The following is a 24,601-nucleotide window of genomic DNA, read 5'->3' on the forward strand; positions in this document are numbered from 1 at the left end:
GTGCCCCAGGGTGGGGGAGCCGGGGAGGGAGTGGATGGCCCAGGCCAGGCTGGCCCGGCCGAGGGAGGGCGGGAGGGCGGCAGTGGCTGACCCCGGGCCCGGGAGCCGGCGAAGCAGCGTCAGAGGCGAACGCAAGGGGGTGTTTGCGGGCGGGCGGACGGGCAGCGGCGGCGCAGCCGGCGAGCTGCGGCAGTGACTCGGCGGCGGGGAGGCTGCGGGAGCGGCGCGCACACGGGCTCCGGGCAGGGCGGGCGATGCAGCAGCAGCGGGAACAGCAGCAGCAGGTGGTGCTGATCAGCCGCAGGACAGGCGCCCGCAGCCGCCATTAAACAATAGGAGCCGCCGCCGCCGCCGAGTGAAACTGCAGCCCCGGGCCGGGGCGGCGCAGCGCAGCGCAGCGCAGCGCGGCGGGGGGACGCGGCCTAGGCGGGGGCGCTGCGCGGAGGGGGGACAAAGGCGCGGCGCGAGGAGGCGGCGGCGGGGCGCCCAGTGCCCGGGAGGAGCAGGCGGGTCCCGGCCCAGGCACCAGCAGCAGCCGCCGGAGCCGAGCCCGAGCCCGAGCCTGACATGATGTTTCCGCAAAGCCGGCACTCGGTGAGGGGGGGCGCGGGCTGCATTGGGGGGGGGCGCGGGCTGCATGGGGGGGGGGGCGCTGGAGAGTGGGGGGGGATGGGTGCACCGCAGTGGGGGGCGGGGGAGTGAGCGCACCCGAGTGTGCGTGGGTGGGGGCTGGGCGCACCCGAGTGTGCGGGGGGGGGGGAATGCGTGGGGGCGCACCCGAGTGTGCGGGGGGGGGGCGGGGAATGCGTGGGGGGGGGGCGCACCCGAGTGTGCGGGGGGGGGCGCACCCGAGTGTGCGGGGGGGGGGCGGGGAATGCGTGGGGGGGGACTGGGGGCACCCGACTGTGCGTGGGGGGGCGGGGGAATGCGTGGGGAGGGGGGGCTGGAGGCACCCGACTGTGCGTGGGGGGGGGGCACCCGACTGCGTGGGGGGGCGGGCTGGGGGCACCCGAGTGTGTGTGGGGGGGCGGGGGAATGCGTGGGGAGGGCGGGCTGGGCGCACCCGAGTGTGCGTGGGGGGGCTGCGTGGGGGGGCTGGGTGTATTGGTCTGGGGGGGAATTCCTGGGGGGGGGGGGGGTTGGGCGCACCAGAGTGTGCGGGGGGGGGGGGATGCGTAGAGGGGCTGGGTGCACTGGTGTGGGGGAAATTCCTGAGGGGGGGGGCTGGGCGCACCAGTGTGTGCATGGGGGGGGGATGCCTGTAGGGGCTGGGTGCACTGGTGGGGAGGGGGGATGTCTGGGGGACTTGGAGCACAGGAGTGTGTGCATGGGGGGTCTGATGGGGGGGGCTCTGGGTTAAATGCAGGGGGCCCTGTGGGTAAGGGGCTGCATAGGAGCAGGAGGTGAAGGGGTGCTGGGGGTATGTGCTTAGGGGCTGGGCCGGGTGGCTCATGGCTGAGAGGCCCTGGGGGAGGTGGGGTGTAGGGAGGGGGCTTAGGGAGTGATAGGGTGGGGGTGGCATGGGGGGTCAGCAAGGCACTGGGGGGAAGTGGGTGGCTGGTGGTACCCTTGGCCCAGGAAGTGCAGCTGGGAGAAGCTGCCACAACTTGTGCTTGAGGGGCCTAGCCCCTGGCAGCAGGGAAAGGGGGTGTTGCTGTGGGGAGGGGGTGTTTTGGCATATTTTGGGGTGCAGTGGGGTAGTCAGGTGGGGTGGTGGGACAAGTTGGGAGAGATATGGGGGTACTGGGTAGGACAAGTTGGGGGGGTTGAATGCTGGGGGTACTGGCTGTGGCCAGCTGTGGGGTTGCATGCTTGGGGGTGCCAGTTGGAATGTGGGGGTGCTGGCTGGAGCAGTCTGGGGGTTGGGTGCTGGCTGGGGCAGGCTGGTGGAAGGGGTGATAGAGTTTGGGGTGCTGGCTGGGACAAGTTGGGGGTTCGGTGCTAGGTGGGGCAAGCTGGTGGGATGCAGGAGCTGGGGGTGCTGGCTGGGACAGGATGGGGGGAGTGTGATGTGTCGGGGTGTGTGTGTAAATCAGCACATTTACCTGGGAAGCTCTTTTCCATAAAGCTGGTTGCGTTGTTCCCTCTGTTTTTTGGGGGTGGGGGATGTGCTTACTGGAATATTTCTCTTCCCCCGCTCCCCTTTCTGCAGTGGGGGCTTCTTGAGCCCATGATTATCCTGACAGAAAAGAATAAATGTTTGTTCTTCCTCCGCTTTTTAATACCCACCTCTAGTTAGAGCCATGTAGGATAGGAGTGTTGGAAAAAATAACCCCAACTATACATACAATATGATGGGGGGCTAATTTAGCTACAACTAATCAGGAAAAAGATCTTGGCGTCATCGTGGGTAGTTCTCTGAAGACATCCACGCAGTGTGCAGCGGCAGTCAAAAAAGCAAACAGGATGTTAGGAATCATTAAAAAGGGGATAGAGAATAAGACGGAGAATATCTTATTGCCCTTATATAAATCGATGGTACGCCCACATCTTGAATACTGCGTACAGATATGGTCTCCTCATCTCAAAAAAGATATACTGGCATTAGAAAAGGTTCGGAGAAGGGCAACTGAAATGATTAGGGGTTTGGAATGGGTCCCATATGAGGAGAGATTAAAGAGGCTAGGACTTTTCAGCTTGGAAAAGAGACTTAAGGGGGGATATGATAGAGGTATATAAAATCACGAGTGGGGTGGAGAAAGTGAATAAGGAAAAGTTATTTACTTGTTCCCATAATATAAGAACTAGGGGCGACCAAATGAAATTAATGGGCAGCAGGTTTAAAACAAATAAAAGGAAGTCCTTCTTCACACAGCGCACAGTCAACCTGTGGAACTCCTTGCCTGAGGAGGTTGTGAAGGCTCGGGCTATAACAGGGTTTAAAAGAGAACTATATAAATTCATGGTGGTTAAGTCCATTAATGGCTATTAGCCAGGATGGGTAAGGAATGGTGTCCCTAGCCTCTGTTTGTCAGAGGGTGGAGATGGATGGCAGGAGAGAGATCACTTGATCATTACCTGTTAGGTTCACTCCCTCTGGGACACCTGGCATTGGCCACTGTTGGTAGACAGGATATTGGACTGGATGGACCTTTGATCTGACCCAGTATGGCCATTCTTATGTTGCCTTAAAAAAAACTAGGCTGGAAGATCGGGGATGGGGGAGGAGGATGTTGTAAACCCACCTCCACCCCAGTCAATTCTCCTTATAAAATTCTGTGTCGGATTTCTCCAGTGGGGTGTTTCCTGGTTGAAGAGGGGCCCAGGTTCCTGTTATTAAAGGAGGTGTTGTGGCGAAGGCTCTGCGAGCAGTGATCAGCTAGGTGAAAGGGGGGCTCAGCAGTTAGGGTGCTAGCCTGGGACTGGGGAGACCTGGGTTCCGTTCCTTGGGCCAGTCACTTAGCCTGTTCGTGCCTCAGTTTCCCATCTGTAAAATGGAGATAAGAGCCCTGCCCTCCCTCACAGGGGTGTCGTGAGGATAAACACATTAAAGATTGTGAGGCGGTCAGATATCTGGCTCTCTGCTAAGTGCCGTAGACAGTGGGTCAGTGCCAGGGCTACATGACCTTGGGCAAGTCATGTCACCTTTCTGGACCTGCGTTCCCCAGCTGAGAGATGGGGTAATAGGTGTTTCTCAGAGATGGGGTGCGGCTTAATTCCAGCTCCTTGGAGCAAAAGTGCTAAGGAAGGGGGCTGTTATTGCCGTCATTGGTAAGGCCTGGAAGCAGGAGGTGACTGCCCAGTGCTGGGGCATGGAGGCAGCTGTGCTGGAGGGGAAGGGCTCGTCTGGGCATTGCTTTCCCTCCTCCCTTATTGGCAGGCGCTCTGTTCTGTGTCGTTAAAGGGCTCCTCTCACCTGCCGCAGCAGCTGAAGTTCACAACTTCCGATTCCTGTGACCGGATTAAGGACGAATTCCAGCTCCTGCAGGCTCAGTATCACAGGTGAGCCGGAGTGTCCTGCGGCTGGCCGCAGCCTGGTGGGCGGCCCGGTGTTCTCCCTCTCTTCTGCGCCCTGTCCGGCTCTCCATGCCTAAGGACCCGGCGGGAGCCAGCGGGGATGTTTTTCAATGCCCAGGCCAAAGTACGTGTTGTCTCGGTGATGCCCCTCCTCCCAGCGAGCCGTAACGGATGCTCTCCTAATATGCTGCGTGTTGTCACTGTGACGCTCTCGATATCTAGCCAGAGATGGCGGTGATAAATGATGCTTTCGCAGGTGGGTCCCAAGGGCCTGTCACTTGTTCTCCTCTGGTGTGAAGCTTTAAAATTAAAAAAAGGCTCTACAGGAGGGGAAGGGTTGTTCGGAGCTGATTGGCTAGATAGCTACGTGATGATAGACAGCTGGAAGAACCAGACCAGTTTCTTGCAGCCTTCCCCCCGTATACCGCTGCAGTTGCCAGGGAAATAGAACTGATCCTAGCAGGCGATCCCCGAGGAAGGAGAAAGAGACCCTAGCAATGTGCTTTGGAAGAGGACTTCCTTCCCAGTGGCCACACTTGAAATGTAATTGAACGCATTAGAGCAAGGACTGGCCATGGCTGAAATGGCACCGAAGCTGTGGGGAAAAAAATATCATGCAGTGTTATAACCCTTTAGATAATTAAAGCTGAATGCTTTAAATTTTTCCCTTGAGCAGCAGTGCTGTTGGTTTGTCCTTTTGCTCAATTCTGGCGACGATGGTGGACTAGCCGGTTGCACTCTGGTTGGGAATTTCTAGTCAGTTTTGCATTCTGGTTCCCATGCACTAGCCCGTGGTGGCAATGTTTCGGTGGCAAACGCTGCAGGGGAATGTTTAAATCTAAGAATTTCAATTTTTTCAAAGAAACGTTTCTAGTGATCTTAAGATTTGGCTTTTATTGTAACAACACCTAAAAGGTGGGGCCTAAATCAACCTGATGGTATCCTCTTTAATTATCGACTACGCCGTTCGGATCTGTCCATTTTGTGCCCTTATGGACATGACTTTTCGTGGCTGTTAGCTTGTTCATTTAGCACTGCTATGACTTTCCCACGTGCCTTGCATCCCAGTCGGGCTGCTGCTGGACAATAGGAGTGCAGGTTCGTGCCTAGAGTATCACAACAGAAGTCTGTGGTGGTCACAAGTCGCTATTCAGAAATGGCTGATTTCCCAGAACACCTCTGCTTTTAGCAGTGCCATATGTGGTGTAGGCAAGTGCCAGAAATACAGCTGCGTTAGACTGGAGGTCTTTCAGTGGGAGACATTTGCGAGATCTAATCTGCTGGAAAAGAAACAGGTTCTGGGAAGGTAAAGGTAAAGCTGTTCCTTGTTTGAAATCTAAAACCATGGCACATGCTTGCTGAAATTCTAGCCGTGGAAATCACCTGCTTTATTAAATTTAAATACATTAAATAATAGAAGATGCTGGTTTGGTTTTGTTTTTGGAGTGCCTGCATGAATTAGTCAGGTAATTATTACTTTCCCATAATGCACCCAGAATCTTTCAGGAGAGTATGTGTAATACTGTCCCGACAGCCCATGTGATAATTCCTGACAGGATCTGGAAATCAGTCCATGCTTCAATCCTTCCTGACACCTGTGACTTGGCTCACGTAACAACGGCTGCAGGAGTGGTCCCAAGGGCCAGTTGGAGAACTCGCCTTCCTTCCAGTGTTCTCTGTTTCTGCTGAAAAATAAAGGCTTGACTAATGGGTAACCGGGTGTAAGCCCTTCTCGTCACTGGGCAGTCTAATGCTGTTAGAGTATCTCTTTAATTATCTGTATTGTGGTAGCACTAGTGATGGATCAGGACCCCCTTTTGCTCAGCGCTGTACAAAGGCACAACACAAAGACAGTCGGTATCCCAAAGAGCTTACAATCTTCTTTATAACCGCTCGATTGCTGTCGTGTTTGGGGGCCTCATGGTGTTAGGTGCTGTACAAACATACAGGAAACAACTGTTCATGAGCCGAGAGTTGTAGCTCCCCAAAAACCATTGTGATCTCTAGCCAAGCTCTCTGAGTCCCTGTCTGTTTTTGATCTTTCAGCTTGAAGTTGGAATGTGACAAGCTGGCCAGCGAGAAATCAGAGATGCAACGTCACTATGTCATGGTAAGGCTCTGCTCCAGTACCAGAGGGCGTGGGGCGGAGGCGAGGGGCATCCCCAGTGGGATGTGGGAGGACGCAGTTAAACAGAACGCTAGCCCTCAGATCTACCCAGTCCATGACTCCCCTCCCCTCCCCTCGCCCCAATCAAAGTAACTGGAACGCGGCTTCTCCACTTGGTGGGTGACCAGCAGATGTCACCACCTTCCTGCCTCTGTTGTGTTGCCATGTGAGGGTGGGATCCCTGGCGAGGTGGGAGGGGAGATTTAGGGCAGATGTGTTATAGGAATGGTTGAGAACCGCTAAACTAGGAATACAGAATTGACGGGCCCCAAAGAGAGGAGAAGTTAGACAGATTTGTAAGGAAATACTCCATGTTGGATTATTATGGGGCCAGCGGAGAGTTGTGCCGGGCGCTGTACAGACAGTCCATGTCCCAGAGAGCTTACGAACAAAATAGACAAGACAACAGAGTAAAGGAAACGCACGTGTCATGGGTTGTTTTCCAGCAGGGAGCCAAACATGGTCTCCAGGCACTCGGATACCACAGCGAGAAGGGTCATTAAAAACGGACCCAGAGGTATTTTGGGAGAGACCTGAGGGTTCTTGGGGGCAGTGTTGCCAGGGGCATCATCAGACGTGGCAGGGAGTTGCCAGTCCTGGGAAAGGGATGTCCTTGTTCTGTAAGCGACAGGCAGAAGAACTTGGTGTCAAGTATCAGGGGGGTAGCCGTGTTAGTCTGTATCTACAAAAACAACAAGGAGTCTGGTGGCACCTTAAAGACTAACAGATTTATTCGGGCATAAGCTTTTGTGGGTAAAAGCCTGCATCTGAAGAAGTGAGGTTTTTACCCATGAAAGCTTATGCCCAAATAAATCTGTTAGTCTTTAAGGTGCCACCAGACTCCTTGAAGAACTTGGTGACAGCCGGCCCGTGGAGAAGCAGAGGTGTTATGTGCTAAGGAAGATGGAAGTGGAGTGAAATCCCAGGAGGGCTGGGAAAACCCCAGCTGACAAGCTGCTGGGAGGAAGCATGGCTGAGCAGTTCCAGCTCAGACCTGGGCATCAAGGTCCAAGGGTTTGATTCCTGGCTCTGCTACTGACCTCTCAGTGTGTCAGTAAAACGGGATGGTGCTTACCGTCCCAACCTGATAGGAAGTAGCGAGGCTTTGACTTGCTAGTGGTGGTGAAGGGCTGTGAGCGCCTTGGCTGGAAGGCAGGGGCGAGACTGTTATCCTCCGCTCGGTGTATTGGAAAATAGCAATGCTTGAAACTGCTGTAAAATGGGGTTTTGTAATGCAAACACCAGACAACGCTGACTTGTAGCACAGCTGCTGGGCGTCAATTAGACCGCCGGCTTGCTCTCCTACAGTCATCTAGGCCAACGCAGAGTGGGTGTGAAACGCTACCACATCAGAGCAGTGGGTGCTGGAGTGAAGGTGCAAGGACAGCGGAGAGAGTCAGGCAGGGAACTGGCTGTTAGATGCACGCTTTGCCATTTTAATTCGTTAGGGAAACACTATTCTGCTGTTCTTCTCCCACACGTGGTCAAAACTCAGCCCTCGGTAGTGCCATCTTGTAGTGTATTATTAAACATGCACCTTTAACTCCTGGCCACAGGTGGGGTGGGGCTGGAAGTGCAGAGTCCGCAGCTGGTGCTGAGGGTTGGGCTGACACGCTCGTCTAAAGGAGTTAATGGGAAGCTCTCAGTGCTGTCCATAAAGATGACCCAGAGCCAGGCAGACAGCTGCTGCACCTGCCCTGGAATGGAGAGGCAAGAGGCGGGAATGAATGCAGAATTTCTTCTGGGAGGAGTTATGGATTTAAAAGCAGAAATAAAAAGGACCGTCCCACCCCACCCCATGTACATCCCCCTGCCTCAATCCCAGGCCTTGGTTGTTACCTGAATAGGGGTGGCTGAAATGTAGTCTTTGATGGGAGCCATAGCTGTACAGGTGAGCGGCAAAGACAAGAAAGTGAAGGAAGCATTTTGGGGGGGGGGTGTGTGTGTGTGGGTGTGTGTGTGTGTATATATAGGGGCGCTAGTGTCTTCTTCAAAATTATAATTTCTGGTGCGGTGAGGTGAGGGTGTCGAGAGCTGTTTTTTTGGACAGGGATGGGGAAGTTTTGATTTCGTATGCCAGCCCCTGCTCTCATTGATATGTGCTTTGAACCAGAGGTGGTGGAGGAGAGGGGCTTAGGACAATGTGGAAGGATGAGATTCTTTTCAGGAGCAGGTGAGTATCAGCAATTCTCACCTGCTAATTGGTGGGGCTGAGAGGGAGAGAATTCCCACCATTTCTTAGGTAGTGCTTGGGACCCCAATCTGGGACCAGAACCCCCTTGTGCCAGGTGTACAAAAAACCAGTTGCTGACCACCTAAGTAAATCATTAAATTTAATCCCACGTGGCCCCTGCAGTCAGCTGTTGCCCTCTGTCCATTGTAGCCAGCAGCCCGTTAGCGGGGAGCTAACAGAAGGGTTTTATTTCTGCATTTGTTGGCTGCTACGGCCGTGAAACTTCGAATCGCAATTAGGGAGGGCCCCTGTTCCCTGGTCGGCTTTAAAAAGGAAGAGAAGAAACTCCTCACACGTGAACGTTGATGTTCATCGGAATGAAGCAATCAGGGGAGCCAAACGGCGAGAACACCCCAGAGATGCAGCGCTGGCCTCCTCGAAATAGGTGGAAACTTTTTCCAGTGGACCCAGGATTTCATCCCAGGAGTGCAGAAAGGGATGTGAAACCCTCGTGCTCCAGGGCATAAGCCAGCCCCTAATGGGGAGATAACATCCCCTCCTGAGCAGTTACTGCAGGGTTTCTTGCACCTTCTTCTGACACTACGTTCAGTGACTCGCAAAGCGCTGGTCTGCTCCAGTCTGGCTCCTTTGCGGCTTTGTTATAAAAGCTTTGAGAGTTTGTGACGCTGGTTGCGTGTGGAATCTGAGTTGTTGCTGTTTCTCTTTCCTCTCCCCCTGCAGTATTACGAGATGTCCTACGGGCTCAATATCGAAATGCACAAACAGGTGAGACTAGCTTCTCTCTCTGGGCGCTTTCCGCAGCTGCTGGGATGGGGTGGGAGGAGGTTGGACTTTCTAAGAAGTTAGTTATTTTCTTCACTGAACCTCTCTGACCCGCCCCGCCCCACCTCTGCTGGCTTAATTTCATTGTGGGAGTCATCAAAAAGCCATGAAACTTCTCTAGTCCGTAAGATTTGAGCTGCTTTTGTGATGGATTCATTTCCTTCTGCTCCCCTGCATGGACGCACGCTTGCCTCGTTGCTTGACGTTCATGGATTGGGGGTTAGACTCCAGTTGGAGAGGAGAGGGGAGGCTGGGGGAGGGGGACACACTCAGCGCTCTGCATCTCCTGTCAGATGTTAGGCTCCAATGGAGGAGGTGGGGGACCAGAATGAGGTGGGATTGGGGAGGCACAGCGGCCCACAGACGGGCAAAGATCAAAGGTAGGGGCCCTGCAGGGTGTGATGCCAGGCTGAGCGGCCTCCCCTCCGGAGAGCTGTTGGAATGCTCAGTACAGCACAGAGACGTGCCTAGATCATAACCCCCCTGAAATCTTGTTTGGACTTGCTGATCTCCTTAGCAGCTGCTGCTTCCTCCCGGTCACATGTTCCGCTGAAAAGGCTGGGGAAGCAGGAAGAATCTTTTAAAGATTCTTTGAAAACAAGTAGCCTGTGATTCACGAGGGCTTGTGCTGTATGGTTTTTTGTTTAACTGTTCCCGGGCCGTAGAAAATTCTTGTGGTCGGCTGTCGTACGGCAGCCCCAGGGACGGGCGAGGTGCTGGCGGACAGGGAGTCTCTTTGATGGGGAGAGTCTGGGAGGTTGCGGATTTTATGCACCTCTTAAATCTCTTTGGGGTGGGGGATGGTAAAATTAGATCTCTTCTGTGGGCCTCTGGGTAACTTCAAACTCCTGCTGCTGACCTGTGCCCCGGCACCAATCCAAAATAAATGTTTCTAGTTAAAGGGAAGCCCCTGCTCTGGGTGGAAGATGCTGCAGAATTTGGCAGGCCCAAGTCGGGGCCATGAGGCATAGTTTCTATACTGCTGCTGTTTTCAGTGCTTCCTGGAGACCTGATTTTTCAAAAAGCCCCTAAGGAAATACCCAGCCCCTTCTGTTGTGTCACATTGAGCACTCAAAAAATCACCAGTCCCTATTGGTTAATATAGGTCTCTATTTTTACACATGGATTCCCTCGTTCCATGGCTATTTAAATAAAACCGAAAACTGGGGTCTGTCTGCACCTGGTTTCTAGTCTGAATTTGTCTAGCTTCAGCTTCCAGCCATTGGACCTTGTCAGACCTCTGTCTGCTCATGTGAAGAGCCCTCGATCTTTATCAAACGCCTCTTTCCCGTGCAAGTGCTTCGGCTGTGATCAAGTCACCCCTTAACCTTCTCTTTGATAAGTTCCTCGAGTCTGTCGCTACCAGGCATGTTTCCCAATCCTTTAATCTCTCTCCTGGCTCTTCTCTGAATCCTCTCTAGTTTTTCACGTTCAGTCCCCAACCTGCTTCGTGGCTTCTGTAAAGCCCAGTAGGTGCCTGTGTGCATCATCAACCTGGCCCCGTATTCCTCTCCCTTCAGTCGGAATCTGGCCTTTCTTTTTACATTTTTTTTTTTTTATGAACAGCTTTGCTCGTTTCCCAGGAGAAGAGCGTTAAAAAAACATTTAGAGTCTCTTTAGTAAACCCCATGGGAACCAGCCGACACTGTTGTTTTATCTGATCTCTGCTATAGTTTTTTTTCTTTTTGCCCTTCTTATTAAGAATCGGCCTTTGTCTCTCCCTGGGCCTATTGGTTGTTATTAAACAAGTCTCCCACTTGCTAGCGTTCCTGGTGCAAACGCTCAAGATTTATAGAATTTAAAAAAAATAATGTGGGGAGGGGGGTGAGATGATTCCAAGGAGGCCTACAACTAATTTCATCACCGCCTCTCCCGCTTGGAAGGGGAGAGCAGCAGTGAAACAAATGTCTGTCTAGATCTGAGCATCGTACATAATTCAGCACTTCCCAGCCTGGTTTCTAATAAATTTCCTTCCTATAGGCCCCTGCTTTCTTTATTAAATGCATATTTGAGTCCCTGAGAGGGAAGGGAGAATATTGAAAACTCGCTCCGTGTGATCAGCAGGATTTATTTTTGCAAGGGTCTGGAGTGGATTTATTTTTTTTTTCTAAATGAGTCTGGGTGGCTTCTGCTAGGAGTCAAGGAGGTTGGGGTGGGGGGGAGATGTTCAGGTGGATGGATATTGATCAGGGCAGATAATCTGCAGGGAATGTGCCAGTCTTGTTTGACTATTTTTTTTTAATTCCAGGCTGAAATTGTCAAGCGGTTAAATGGGATTTGCGCTCAAGTCTTGCCCTACCTGTCTCAAGAGGTAACCTTTTTCCCACTCCCCATCCCTTTTTACACTGTGAATTGCGAGCGGCGGGGGCTTTAAAAACACCGCTTAAAAGAGCCCGATCCTGCCAGTTGCCAAGTGCCTTCAGATCTTGAGTTCAGTAGGCATTCCGGAGCCCCCCACCGAATTGGGCAGGTGGGGTCAGATATTTTCAAGCGCTCAGCCCTCCTGATCAGGCCCAGGTTGTTTCCAAAGAGGTCTGCACCCGATGCACCAAATCTGGGAGATGTGATCACTTGCTTGAATGCCTCCATGGGAACTGACTAGGGCTGTCAAGCGATTACAAAAAGTAATCGCACAATTCAATAATAATAATAGAATACCATTTATTTAAATATTTTTGGATGTTTCCTACATTTTCAAATGTATTGATTTCAATTACAACACAGAATACAAAGTGTACAGTGCTCACTTGATATTTATTTTTGATTGCAAGTATTTTCACTGTTTTAAAAAAAAAAAAAAAAAAAGGTATTTTTCAATTCCTCTAATACAGGTACCGTAGTACAATCTCTTTATCATGAAAGTTGAACTTACAAATGTAGAACTATGTACACAAAAAACTGCATTCAAAAATAAAACAATGTAACATTTTAGAGCCTGCAAGTCCACTCAGTCCTACTTCTTGTTCAGCCAATCGCTCAGACAAACCAGTTTGTTTACATTGCAGGAGATGATACTGCCCGCTTGTTTACAATGTCACCTGAAAGTGAGAATAGGCGTTCACATTGCACTGTTGTAGCCGGCATCGCAAGATATTTACATGCCAGATGCGCTAAAGATTCATATGTCACTTCATGCTTCAACTACCATGCCAGGGGACATGCGTCCATGCTGATGACCAGTTCTGCTTGATAACGATCCAAAGCAGTGTGGACCGACGCATGTTTATTTTCATTCTCTGATTCAGATGCCACCAGCAGAAGGTTGATTTTCTTTTTTGGTGGTTCGGGTTCTGTAGTTTCCACATCGGAGTGTTGCTCTTTTAAGACTTCTGAAAGCATGCTCCACACCTCGTCCCTCTCAGATTTTTGGAAGGCACTTCAGATTCTTAAACCGTGGGTCGAGTGCTGTAGCTATCTTTAGACAACTCACATTGGTACCTTCTTTGCATTTTGTCAAATCTGCAGTGGAAGTGTTCTTAAAACGAACATATGCTGGGTCATCATCTGAGACTGCTATAACATGAAATATATGGCAGAATACGGGTAAAACAGAGCAGGGGACATACAATTCTCCCCCAAGGAGTTCAGTCACAAATATAATTAACACATTATTTTTTTTTAACGAGGGTCATCAGCATGGAAGCATGTCCTCTGGAATGATGGCCGAAGCATGAAGGGGCATATGAATGTTTAGCACATCTGGCATGTAAATACCTTGCAACGCCAGCTACAAAAGTGCCATGTGAGAGCCTGTTCTCGCTTTCTGGTGACATTGTAAATAAGAAGAGGGCAGCAGCATCTCCTGTAAATGTAAATGCTTGTCTGAGCGATTGGCTGAACAAGAAGCAGGACTGAGTGGACTTGTAGGCTCTGAAGTTTTACAGTGTTTTGTTTTCGAGTGCAGTTATGTAACAAAAATATTTACATTTGTAAGTTGCGCTTTCACAACAGAGATTGCACTACGGTACTTGTATGAGATGAATTGAAAAATACTGTTTCTCTTATTTTTACAGTGTAAATATTTGTAATAAAAAATAATATACACTTCGATTTCAATTACAACACAAAATACAATATATGAAAATGTAGAAAAACATCCAGAATATTTAATACATTTCAATTGGTATTCCATTGTTTAACCATGCGATTAAAACTGCGATTAATCGCGATTCATTTTTTTAAGTTAATTGCGTGAGGTAACTGCGATTAATCGACAGCCCTAGAGCTGCCCCTTCTGAAACTCTGGCCTGAAACATTTAAAATAGCACTGGAGTGTTCTCCTCCCTCCTGCACGTTATGGCTAAAATATCCTATCCTTTGTGGAGCAGCCGCAGACAAAGATGGTCTCTGTTCTCTCTCCGTGCGTTTCCCATGATTAGAGTCATCGGCTGTTTCTGTGAACTATGGTTGGGGCACGCTGGCAGCTAATTAGGAGGATGGAGTGTGTATTTAAAAAAAAAACCCTCCATGTGTCTGTTCCTTAATATTTTAGTTCCTTTGCTTCATTAATTAATACACTGGCTATCTCTCTCTCTTTTTTTTTAAAAAGAGAGGGAGGAGGGCATTGGGGGAGAATCTGATTTTGACTTAGCAGTCTTGGAGTGTTTACCTTTGCAGTACAAGTCTCATAAAATGATGTGACGCTCAGTGGAATTGTGGCCGGAATCCGCCATTGGGGTGGTACGGGGTGGGTGGGGGTTACTTTGTTCTCCTTTGGGGGGAGAATTTAAGGAACTTGCAGATCAGAGCTCTCGAGTAACTTAGCCACAGCTACACGTTCTCTCTCTTATCGCAGGGCTCTCACCCTGCCCCTATGCCAAGCTTGAGAAGAATCTACTTGCTGAAGATTATATTTGGAGTTGTTGTTTTTTTTTCCTATTGCCACCTCCATGGGCCAATTACAATAGTACCTTTTCTGAATTTTTCTAGCATTGGTGCCAGCCTTCCCAATGGCTTTCTAAGCTGCCTGTCACTCAGAATTTGTGCCCAGGTCACATTCCAGGCAGAGAGCATTTGATCTCTGGAGAAAATATTTGGGTGTTTAAACTAACCAGTGTTTCTTCCTTGCTGTTTTTCATGGGGGCTCTGAGGCCTCTAAGCATCCCTTTGCTTCCGGCAGTAGCCTGGAGTCTGCTGCATGGTCCAAGTAAAGGGTAAAACTCGCTCTGGTGCTGCACAGGGACCTGTGTCCAGTTGGAGCAAATCCTGACCCCTCTTCCGTGATGCTTTCTTGCACTGGAAATGAGATTTTTTAGGGGGGGTGCATGGGGCCTCCAGGTGGCAGAGTCCAGCTGTACTAGGGATCCAGGGTGGATTAAAAATCCATCATTTCTTTAATAAAAAAAAAAGTGTTTTTATTTCAATACAATTTATTCAAAATAAATAGATTTAAAATTAAATTTGACATTGTGACAAAAGTGTTAAGGCCTAAATTTACTCTAGTCTGTTAAAATAATTTTAAATCGTATTAAGCAGCACATATTTGCACCCGAAGTCTTAAAGTCAAACCACTGAGCTGGTAGCAGGCACCAGCGAAATACCTTTAACCAGAGTTTGTTGAAGTGCTAACTCAGCTTTGGACTGCTGTACCCTCTTCCGCAGGTTTAGGGGGAACATTGCCTTCATTTTAGTTTATTCAACTTTATTCAGTTCGGGGACTAGCTCATTCAAAATTGAGAAAGCAATTGGGAATTGGAAAAAGCAGGAACGTTTGTTGAGAACGTAAGAATGGTCCCAGGCTGTCAGACCAATGGTCCATAAGCCCAGCGTCCTGTCTTCTGACAGTGGCCAGTGCCAGATGCTTTAGAGGGAATGAACAGAACAGGGAAATTATCAAGTGATCCATCCCCCGTTGTCTGGCAGTCAGAGGTTTAGGAACACCCAGAGCATGGGGTTACATCCCTGACCATCTTGGCTAATAGCCATTGATAGATCTATCCTCCAGGAACTTACCTAGTTCCTTTTTGAGGCCAGTTATTCTTTTGGCCTTCACAACATCCCCTGGCAATGAGTTCCACAGGTTGACTGTGTTGTGTGAAGAAATACTTCCTTATCTTAAATTTAAGTCTGCTGTCTAATTAATTTCATTGGTTGTCCCTGGCTCTCATTGTGTGAAAGTAAAGTATTATTTATCCTTTCTCCACACCATTCATAATTTTATAGACCTCTATCATATTCCCCCTTTGTCATTTTCTAATCTATATATAAAAATGAGGTCTGAAAGGATGAGATCTGCTAGTTATAATATCTTGAACGACACGGTGACCAGAAACAATCAGTTCAGTTCACTAACTACAGTTAATACTTCATTTGTTTAATAAATCCGTTAGTTTTAAATGCAAAACATGTTTTGATTAATTTTTTCTCACATATCCTGCCCATTTAATGTAGTTTTATTTAACTAATAATTTTCCAAATGTTTTTGTGCATTTTTTAATTTTGTATTTCCACCCAAGTGGAAGAGCTTGACACACCACAATTAAAAAATTAATCATCTAGTAAATAAGAAATGAGTCATTCACCATCTTCTAACATTATAGAATTGCTTAAATAAACGTGAATAGATACAGTATATCCTCCTGGGTGGCAAAAAGAAGCACTTAATTTAGGCTAAAGGGTATATTTAGTTGCAAATCAATTTGTTACCAACCAATGAGAATCCACCTTTCTTTAGGAAAATAACTAGAAAGTACAGATGCAAAACAAGATTAAAATGGATTATTATAATCAAGGGTGCTGCTTGCTGATCTAAATCATGATTAAAATTGATGATTTTAAATCATTTTGGTTTAAATCGATCTACCCTACTGAGCCATGAGCCATGTGCTGGTAGGGGAGTTTGAGGTCGGGGCGGTGGAGACAACTAAGAAGGGATAAAATAGAGGTCTATAAAATTGTGAATGGGGAAGTGTTGTTTACCCCTTCACATAACACAAGAAGCAGGGGTCACCCAATGAAATGAGTAGGCAGCAGGTTTAAAACAAACATAAGGAAGTATCTCTTCACACAATGCACAGTCAACCTGTGGAACTCATTGCCACGGGATATTGTGAAGGCCAAAAGAATAACTGGGTTCAAAAAGGAGCTAGATGAGTTCATGGAGGATGGGTCCATCAATGCCGAGATGGTCATGGACACAACTCCATGATCTGGGTGTCCCTAAACCTCCCAACTGCCGGAAGCTGGGACTGGATGATGGGATGGGTCACTCGATAATTGCTCTATCCTGTTAGTTCCCTCTGAGGCACCTGGCATCGGCCACTGTCGGAAGAGAGGCTACTGGGCTAGATGGACCGTTGATCTGACCCAATTGGCCATTTTTATGAGTAGTCCGAGGCAACCTCTGGCACCATGAGTGGTGGGAAGGTGAGGGAGTGTAGAGCCCCATGCCCCTAACTATACTAGACAGAAGATGTCCCCCCAAGGCCATAAACAGGCCTGAAACAATACATAGGCCTTTGAGTGGGTGCTCTGCATTGGCTGTAAAACATAACCCAGGAGTCCACTGGCCTAGGCATAACTCTGTTGGAAAAGTCTGGGCTGGTGGTTGTGTTATGGAGAGGAATGTGTCTTGCAGTGAAGGCCCTGGACTAGGATCCAGGAGTTCATGGCTCCGTTCCTGTCTCTGCTACAGACTTCTTGGGCCTTCCCTCTCTGTGCCTCGGTTCCCCATCAGTGAAGAGGGGGTAACACCGGCCTGTTCAGCTCGTGAGCTCCTAGGGACAGAGGTTCTCTCACATCTATCCCCCTAAGGCCCTGGTTTAAGCTGGGATGCGTAGGTGCCCCCATAGTGACTGGGTTTGTAGCTCTGTAGGGGAAGCCAATGCTAAAGCATTCAGGCTTGGGGAACGTTCCCATTCCTTCCGCTCCTCCGTTCCCTCCAGGGACGGCATCTGTCCTGGAGCGGAGAACCTGGAATTCTCTCCCCAAGAAGCAGGAAATTTGCAGCTTCCTGACCCAGTACGAGCCTGTGCCCCGTGTGCTGTGGCAGCATTTTGCCCTTTGATTCTCTTTCCGTAGCGTGTGGCCGATCCTTGATGTCGGGTGATCCTCTGATTTTTTAACTCTTTGTGTTGTGCTTATGCCATTTAACGGGGCCCTCTTTCTCCGGGGTCTGTAGGGGGCTGGACAACAGACAAGGGTTTGGTCTGTGGCTGCTGGATCTGTTTGTGTTGAGATGGGCTGGCGGGGGTAGGGGTGGAAAGTATTGCAAAATGGTGCGTCCGTTCCTTGGAAATGCAGCTGAGGTGACGGGATGGGGTGGGAAGTTGTTTCAGGGTGGGGGAGGGGAAGGCAGCCCACTGATCGGCAACTTCTCTCCCTGAGACCTCACGTGAATGTTGTGATTGGGCACGTGTCAGGCTGATAACCCGAAAGCCGCCTGCCATGCGGGCAGTGGCCACGTGGCCTCCCTTTGCCCCTCTACTGCTCCTGGCTTTGCCAGTCTCTCTCCCCCTTGATCTGGAGGGATTGTTCCGTCTACAGCTGGAGGCTAGCCTGCTCTCTCTGCTCCCCGGCCTTGTCTCTGGTTTGCCCACTCTCCTGCTGTGTATCTTCCCCTGGGCAGTTCGTCTGATGCTGCAGGCGGGGAGGGGTGTTGCACGAGAGAGGGCTGCTCGCTGGCAGCCGTGCCACGTAGGCAGAGGACTGAACGGAGTCCGGGTCCGAGTCATCGGGGTGGGGCAGAAGGGGGGGATCTTGCCCTGCCGGTGCTGTGTGTTCTGTAGGTGAAGGCTGCCCGTCGCCAGGGCTGGCGAGCGGGCACCTTTCCCTGGGTCAGAGTTCACATGCGCAGGTACAAGTAAACCCAGAGGGGACAGGGGCGTCCGGTAGGGAATAAACTCGGCTCCTGCAAGACCCAGCGGTGTCTGTAGGTATGGGGACGGCTCCTGCAGCGCATGCTCTGGGGGGACGTCCCTCCTGCCATTCATACACAGGGAACATGGCAGGATCAGGCCCTTTTACAATCTCCCTCCTGGCTTGAGCCTCTCCTAGGACAGGAATTAACCCAGGTGGGGATGAGTCTAACCTGTCTGGCAGCGCAACCTGCTGGGGGAACCTAGGGGTCACTGGCCTGGGCTGGACCCAGCCATGCTGAGTAACGCCCAGCGATTTTAAATGACTCTGGCTGTCTTGTTTTTCCCCCTCTCTTCTCTCTTCCCCAGCACCAACAGCAGGTCCTGGGAGCCATTGAACGAGCCAAGCAAGTGACCGCCCCAGAGCTGAATTCCATCATCCGTGTACGTGATGTGCGGTTAGGAGCGGCCGTGGGGAGGAGCGGGCGGGAGGGGGAGGGCAGCGTGAACGCCAGGCTCAGATCCCTTTGGCTAAACGCGGTGCAGGAACCAAGTGACACCCGCCTGAATTCTTTAAAGCAGACAGGCCCTGGCATGCCACAGGGTGTGGCCAGAGTGGAGAAGGTTTTAGCTCTTCTGCAGGGGGACCGGTGGGGCTCTGAGCTCCGTCCCCTTGGTCTTTGCCCCCCTCCCCCATCCAAACCAACGCAGGGTCTTTGCACACCCTTGTTGCCAGCAGCGTAGCCCCCAAGCCCTGCTCACCAAATCATACACAGACCCTACGCACACATGTGCCCTCGGCAGTGCATTTGACCTCCGCTGAAGCCTGCTGGCTGCAGCTCTGCCCTGGCCAGGCTGGGTTGTATGATTGGCCTCAGGCTGGCATGGCCCGGCCAGCGCATGTAATAACAGGGGCTGATAAGAGACCGACCTGGGCTGCGTTGGGCCAGGCCGTGTTCTAAGCTGCCTCCGGCATCAGCAGCCGAGCTGTGCGCACCGGGGATGGGAGCGTCTGGACAGGGCTGGGGATGTCCGTCTGGCTTGGCTCCAGGACACACAGCACAGGAACAGGGCTAGCTGCCGCCCAGCGGCCTTGCTCCCGCACAGGGTCAAAACATGAGGCAGGGCCAGCGCGACGGCAGGTTTGGCTCCACGCACCCACAGGGCCTGGAACACGGCAGCGCCTAAAGCCGTAGCCTGGTCTGGACGTGGCTCAGGCATGAGTGTAACTCTTGGGGAGTGGGGGAGGGTGACAGGTCCCCCTCTGGGCCTGATCCGCAGAGGGGTGCGCGTCGGTTACAGGCCCTACAGAGCCGGAGCAGCCTCCGCTTTTAGTTCTGGAGGTCGCGGGTTCCATCCCAGCTGTTGGCCAAGACGGCACTTTGATTGGTCCTGCTTTGAGCAGGGGGTGGGACTAGATACCTCCTGAGGTCCCTTCCAGCCCTGAGATTCTATGCTGAAGCCCTGTTGTAGCTGGGTTATCCACAGGCAGCGGCTTCCCCAGGCGAGTGGGGGCCGCACGCTTTCCAAACGACACATGACCCTCTCCCGTTGTCTGTCTGTCCATCATTCTCTACAGCAGCAGCTTCAAGCTCACCAGCTCTCGCAGCTCCAGGCTCTGGCTCTCCCCCTGACTCCACTGCCCGTGGGCCTCCAGCCCCCTTCCCTCCCGGCTGTCAGCGCCGGCACCGGGCTCCTCTCGCTGTCTGCCCTGGGCTCCCAAGCTCACCTCTCCAAGGAGGACAAGAACGGGCACGACGGGGACACCCACCAAGATGACGACGGGGAGAAGTCGGATTAAAGTGAGGGTTGGGGGGGGGGGGGGGAGGTGTTCAGTAAAAGATGCAGTATCACTCTAGTCAATGCTCCGCAGAACTGCAGTAGTCTACGGTGGCAGCCCGCCAGGCACGCAACCCGTGTGGTGCGCACCCTCCCTCCCCCCAATGTCCATGATTTGGGGGGGGGGGGTCTGAGCATCCATCTCCCTTGAGAACGGAATATAAACGCCACCGCTACGAACACGGGGCTGTTAAATTCCACTCTCCGCCAGCTCCCTCGCCGGCCTGGGCTCGCTCAGTCACTCCCGCGCCGAGCGCTGCTGTCACCAGCTCTTGACCCGCAGTACGTTGATCTGACCCCGTGCTGGGCAGATGGGCCCAGCCGTGTCCGGACTCCGGGTACTGCATGCAAGCGCAGTGGCACCATTCCCCCTCTCCCCGGCCCCAGTGCGTATTTAAAGATACAAACCCGTTCTCCAGCCCCGTTGTCCCTGCCCCTCCATGCCCCGACGTCTGTAGGTTTCGATTGCGTCTCACTGGTTCGGGCCCTGTTCCGTCTCGGCACCCCCACCTGCACTAGTGCCAGTTCTGCACCTTGCTGTCCTGCATGTATCCCTGTTTAACCAGTCCTGGGAGCACAATACTAGTCCAGTGCCCTCAGGTGCCAGGTGTGTCTCTTCGCGCTGCTTCTCCACTTCTAGCTGGAGTTCCCCCGCCCGCTGGCCCTCCTCAGCAGTGGACCTGGCTGTCTAAGATGGTGGGAGGAAGTGGGGGGTGGGGGGAGAAATCAGACCAGCTTAGAACCTCCCTCTGCTTCCCTGCCCCCCACCATTTGGAAAAGGATACTGCAGCTTTCTCTGTTTCTATTTCAGTGCGCTAGCGTGTCTTTCTTTAAAAAAAAAAAAAAACAAAATGGAATTTAAAAAAAAAAAAAAAAGAATCTCGTGTTTGTATATAGTCCTTTAGAGAGAAATCTTGTTTGGCTTTTTGTGTTTAATCACTCAACCTATACTAAGAGGAACTGAAAATGCTGTATTGAGGATGTTACTAGCTGTGCCTTTCAAATAAAGAAATAAGAAGGTTGGTTAAAACCGCGACTCAGCTGCTGCTCTTTGGGCCCTTGGTAAATAAAAGGGGAGAGGGAGGGTTCTGTTCTCCCCCCCTCGGGCAGACGCAAAGGACCTGGGTTCTGTACCTGACTGGTTGTGTGGCCGTGAATGGCCCTGTTCTGTGCCTCAGTTTCCCCATCTGTAAAAGGGGGGTGGGCCTTCATATTGTGGCTGACACAACTGAGATCACTGCCCTGCTGTGTATGTACAGCGCCCAGCACCTAGTGAGAGGCGGGGTCTGTCCCAATGGACTTAGACTTATAGACAAGAGAGGGAGGATGGGAGAGGGAAACAAGGCACAGAGAGAGAGGAGACGACTCACCCCACAGGTCAGCACCCTGGACTGCTCAGCGCTGTATTTGCTGGTCGGTGCTGCCTTTGCCAGGTGCTCGGAGTGATGGGCAAAGAACACTCCGAAGGCCCCGATCCTGCGCACGCTGCAGCACTGTCACATAGCATCAGGCTGTGAGCGCTCGGTGTCACACGAGTGGATGCTCCGGCGGCCTGATCCCCCAAGCCAGGGTTAGAGCTGAAGTTGGCCTTCCAGTGGCAGTGAGATTTCCTTGTCTCTCGGAGAAGAGTCTCTGTGCCGTTGGGGTTTTCAGAGGCAGGTAGGGAGCCTGAATCACCTTCGTTCAGGTGGTTGTCACAGGAGTTAAATCTCACCGTCTGTGCACGTGAAACCGAGCAAAGGGTTGATTGCCATGCTTAGACTAACAGGCTGTGCAAGGATTTGCTGTCTGGGCCCCAGCACCTTTCACGTGCTGGCCCTCTCTGTTCTCCCTGCTTCAGGAAAACCTCCCTTCCCCACTCTGCGCTCCCACTCGCCAGGGTCCAGTCGCCGCCATCTGGCCTCATACAAGCCATCAGCCCACGGGCCTTTCGCTGGCAGCGTGCGGAGCTCTGCAACTGCACCACGTTGTCAGCGTTCACCCTGCGCCCCGAGCTGCTGCTGCGCTGTGGGAGAAGCAGCTGCTGCTGTTGGTGCTTTGGGTGAAACAAATGTCCCTGACATAGGGATAGGCTGACAGCTTCCTGCAGGAGCAAGCTCTGTGATGGGATTTCTTGAGGGCTGGATGTTACGGCGCTGGGCTGCTAGACGTGGCTGGTGCAAATGATCTGTGCTGTCCTGCAGCTGTTTATAATGTGACCTCTATAGATTACGCACGACTAGTCCCCTCCATGAAATGCTGCAGGCCTGATACCTCCCCTGAGCATCTCATCACCTCTGGACAATCCAGACCCTCGCTGCCCTGGGGCTGAGATCACGCTAATGGAATTGGCTGCTAGCTCTTAATCGTAGCTGTCCTCTGGCTCCGATAACATCGCTCTGCTCTTGGTATCTCTTAGACCAGCTGGCGTGGGGAGAGTTCTGCTGCCTGGCGGCACGATCTCAAATTGATAGGGGAAAGCAGGCTCAGGCCCTGGTAACGTTGCGTGCTGGCTGTCGGGGAGCGTGAGCCACCAGGCCTGCAAACCGATCGCATTTAGCAAAGATCATCCCCTTTTAAGAAGATTGGTCCCATTTGGCAAGGCAAATCCTGCCTTGGGCTGCTTCGGAGAACGGTGTGTGCATGTGTGGAGGGGTGTAGACCATAATCCACCAGCAAATTGTGCAAGAGGCTACATAGTAAACATGGGTCCCTCCCCTCCCCTTCCCTTGGAGTTTGTTAGGCTTGGCCTGAAAAAACGAGGTAGGTTTATAAGAGACCAGTTTGTGTCTCTGCTGCTCTAAAGGAGGCTGTGCACTTAAAATCCCACTGCTGCCTGAAACAGTTTTTTTCCCCTCCCTCAATAACCTCAAGCTTCTCTGTCAGCGATTTGGGGGGAGGGTGGCTTTGTTTTTTCATTTACATGTACCTTGTGCATTCGACAGCACTTTGCACCTGGAGCATTTCATCATTTCCCATGGAGTGTGTGATGGTCATGCGTGGGTGTGGGGGGCTTTCACACGCCAACAGGGGAGGGAAAAAATGTTTTAAAATCTAGGGAAGTGGGTTTGTCAAATTGCAGTAACTGGTGGCTGTCGGATCTGAGGTTGCTCTTGTCAGTTTCAGAAATGGGGTTTAGATGGCAGGTCCTCTATGTCCCTTTCACAACTGCCTTGCAGGGCCTTATACTCCATCTGTGGGCACAGCTCCCTGCACCATGGTGGCCCTGTATAATACTCGCTTGGTCCAGGCTCAATCAACCACATGCAGCTATTTTTTGTGACCCCTTTTTCTTTTTTAGTTCTTTGGAGCTGTTTTTTGTTTTGTTTTATGTCACTAGAAAGAGCAGAAGGGGGATCACAGACCAGCTGAGGGACCCCAGGAACTCCTGGGTTTTAATCCCAGCTCTGACACAGTCTCTCTTTGTGGCCTTGGTTGGGTCACTTAACTGGTCTGCATATGTAAAATGGGGATAATACTTCTCTGTCTGGAGAATTAATTAGTTGGTGTTTGTAAAGATCTTGGGAGATAGAGTGCTATATATGTGGTGTAATGAATGGCAAGTGTGTACACCACACTCTGCTGGAGAGAATCAGAACTGTTCCACTGTATGTCCTAGGCCCTATACTGCTAATGGTGATTCTCCTTTAACTCAAGTGGCCAGGGCATGTGAGTTCTGTTCCATCTGGCTGTGGTGTATGGCACAGGGACATCTGTGCTCAGTAGCCAGGTGTCTGTTATTGCATTAATACCAGGCAATAAAAAGGGAGGGAGGTGCCTTTCCCAGCCACTAGTGAGTATAGCCCTGAAACTGAACTGCAGAAGCAGACAGGATTCCTGCTCTCTGGAGAATCTAATCTCTAATCCAGCAAATTGGTGCTTCCAAAATCAACAATTCCACCAATACAAGGAAGCGTTTCCTTCCTGCAGCACTGGCTGGATCAGCCCCAGTGCATGGAGGCCTTCACCCGCTGGGGGCCTGTTTGCTGCCCGTGTGCATTAGACAGGAGCCACCGGCTGGGCACAGCGTTGGGACTGATGTGAAATGAGTTTTGAAGGGTCTCAGTCTGGCTCCCAGGGGACAGTCAAAGCACGTCACCAAAAAATCCCCACGCAAATTGTGCCTGCTTAGTCCTGTTGTCGGCAGCCTGAGTCGAAAAGTCAGGGGCTCTGTGGGCCATCGAGGCAAACCTGTGTCAGGTTCCGTTAAGCTGCAGCTCCATCTGTGTCTCGTCTGACAACTGCCCCGCGGTCTTTGCAACATCCAGGAATCTAGGTTTCTAACGCAAGGGGCCGACTCGGCGGCTTCTGTTACAGCCACGTTTGCTAAAGCAGTTTCTCTAGAAATAGTTGTGGGGACTTAGCTGGCTTTGGGGATGGCTCGCGCCTTTCACGGCTAGGTCGCGGGTTCAAATCCAGCCTGTCGTCACCTTCCAATGGCTGATGGTGAAGTCAGCTTGGTATGTTTGCAACCCGGTTCCTTGGGGGGCGGGGGGGTGGACAGGTGGCTCCATTACAAAACTCATTGGCGTGGGAATGAATTTGCGGCCACAGCAGGTCAGTCAAGGGTTGAATGAACAACAAGACAGTGTTTACTGTGAGTTGTGGGATCCTGACAGCTCTGGGGGAAGGCATGTGGTGTTGCTACCTATGCTGTATATAGCGTGTCGGTCTCCAGGGGCCCCGGGCCCTAACCCACTTTAAAATGTAAACAGAGAGCCATCTCTCTCTCAAATCGCCTGGATCTCTGGGCAGATGCTGGGCTCATCTTGCATTTTTCTTCTTTTCTGAGCGTGATTTCTATAGGAGCCTATTGATTTCATGCCTCGGGCTTTCCCACCAGGGCAT

General features: G+C 51.5%; 1 protein-coding gene across 2 annotated transcripts; it reads left to right on the top strand.

The window, feature by feature from the left end:
* The first annotated feature begins 423 nt into the window (after positions 1-423).
* On the top strand, positions 424-20,653 carry TLE5 (TLE family member 5, transcriptional modulator). Of its 2 annotated transcripts, none has more exons than XM_005281136.5 (7): positions 424-594; positions 3,845-3,942; positions 6,004-6,067; positions 9,039-9,083; positions 11,389-11,451; positions 18,305-18,379; positions 19,518-20,653. In XM_005281136.5, exons 1-7 carry the CDS (start codon positions 568-570, stop codon positions 19,734-19,736), a joined length of 591 nt encoding a protein of 196 aa, XP_005281193.1. In that variant the 5' UTR covers positions 424-567; the 3' UTR covers positions 19,737-20,653. The 2 variants fall into 2 exon arrangements, with proteins under 2 accessions (XP_005281193.1, XP_005281192.1); XM_005281135.5 differs by having other exon boundaries at positions 425-594; positions 19,515-20,653.
* Positions 20,654-24,601: the final 3,948 nt, after the last annotated feature.

Source organism: Chrysemys picta, chromosome 25, assembly GCF_011386835.1.
Source record: "Chrysemys picta bellii isolate R12L10 chromosome 25, ASM1138683v2, whole genome shotgun sequence".
Lineage (NCBI taxonomy): Eukaryota > Metazoa > Chordata > Testudines > Emydidae > Chrysemys > Chrysemys picta.

Coding starts and splice junctions, on each gene's coding strand:
- TLE5 (XM_005281135.5), top strand. CDS start 568: ATGATGTTTCCGCAAAGCCGGCACTCG. Junction 595..3,844: donor TTCCGCAAAGCCGGCACTCG/GTGAGGGGGGGC, acceptor GTGTCGTTAAAG/GGCTCCTCTCACCTGCCGCA. Junction 3,943..6,003: donor CTGCAGGCTCAGTATCACAG/GTGAGCCGGAGT, acceptor TTGATCTTTCAG/CTTGAAGTTGGAATGTGACA.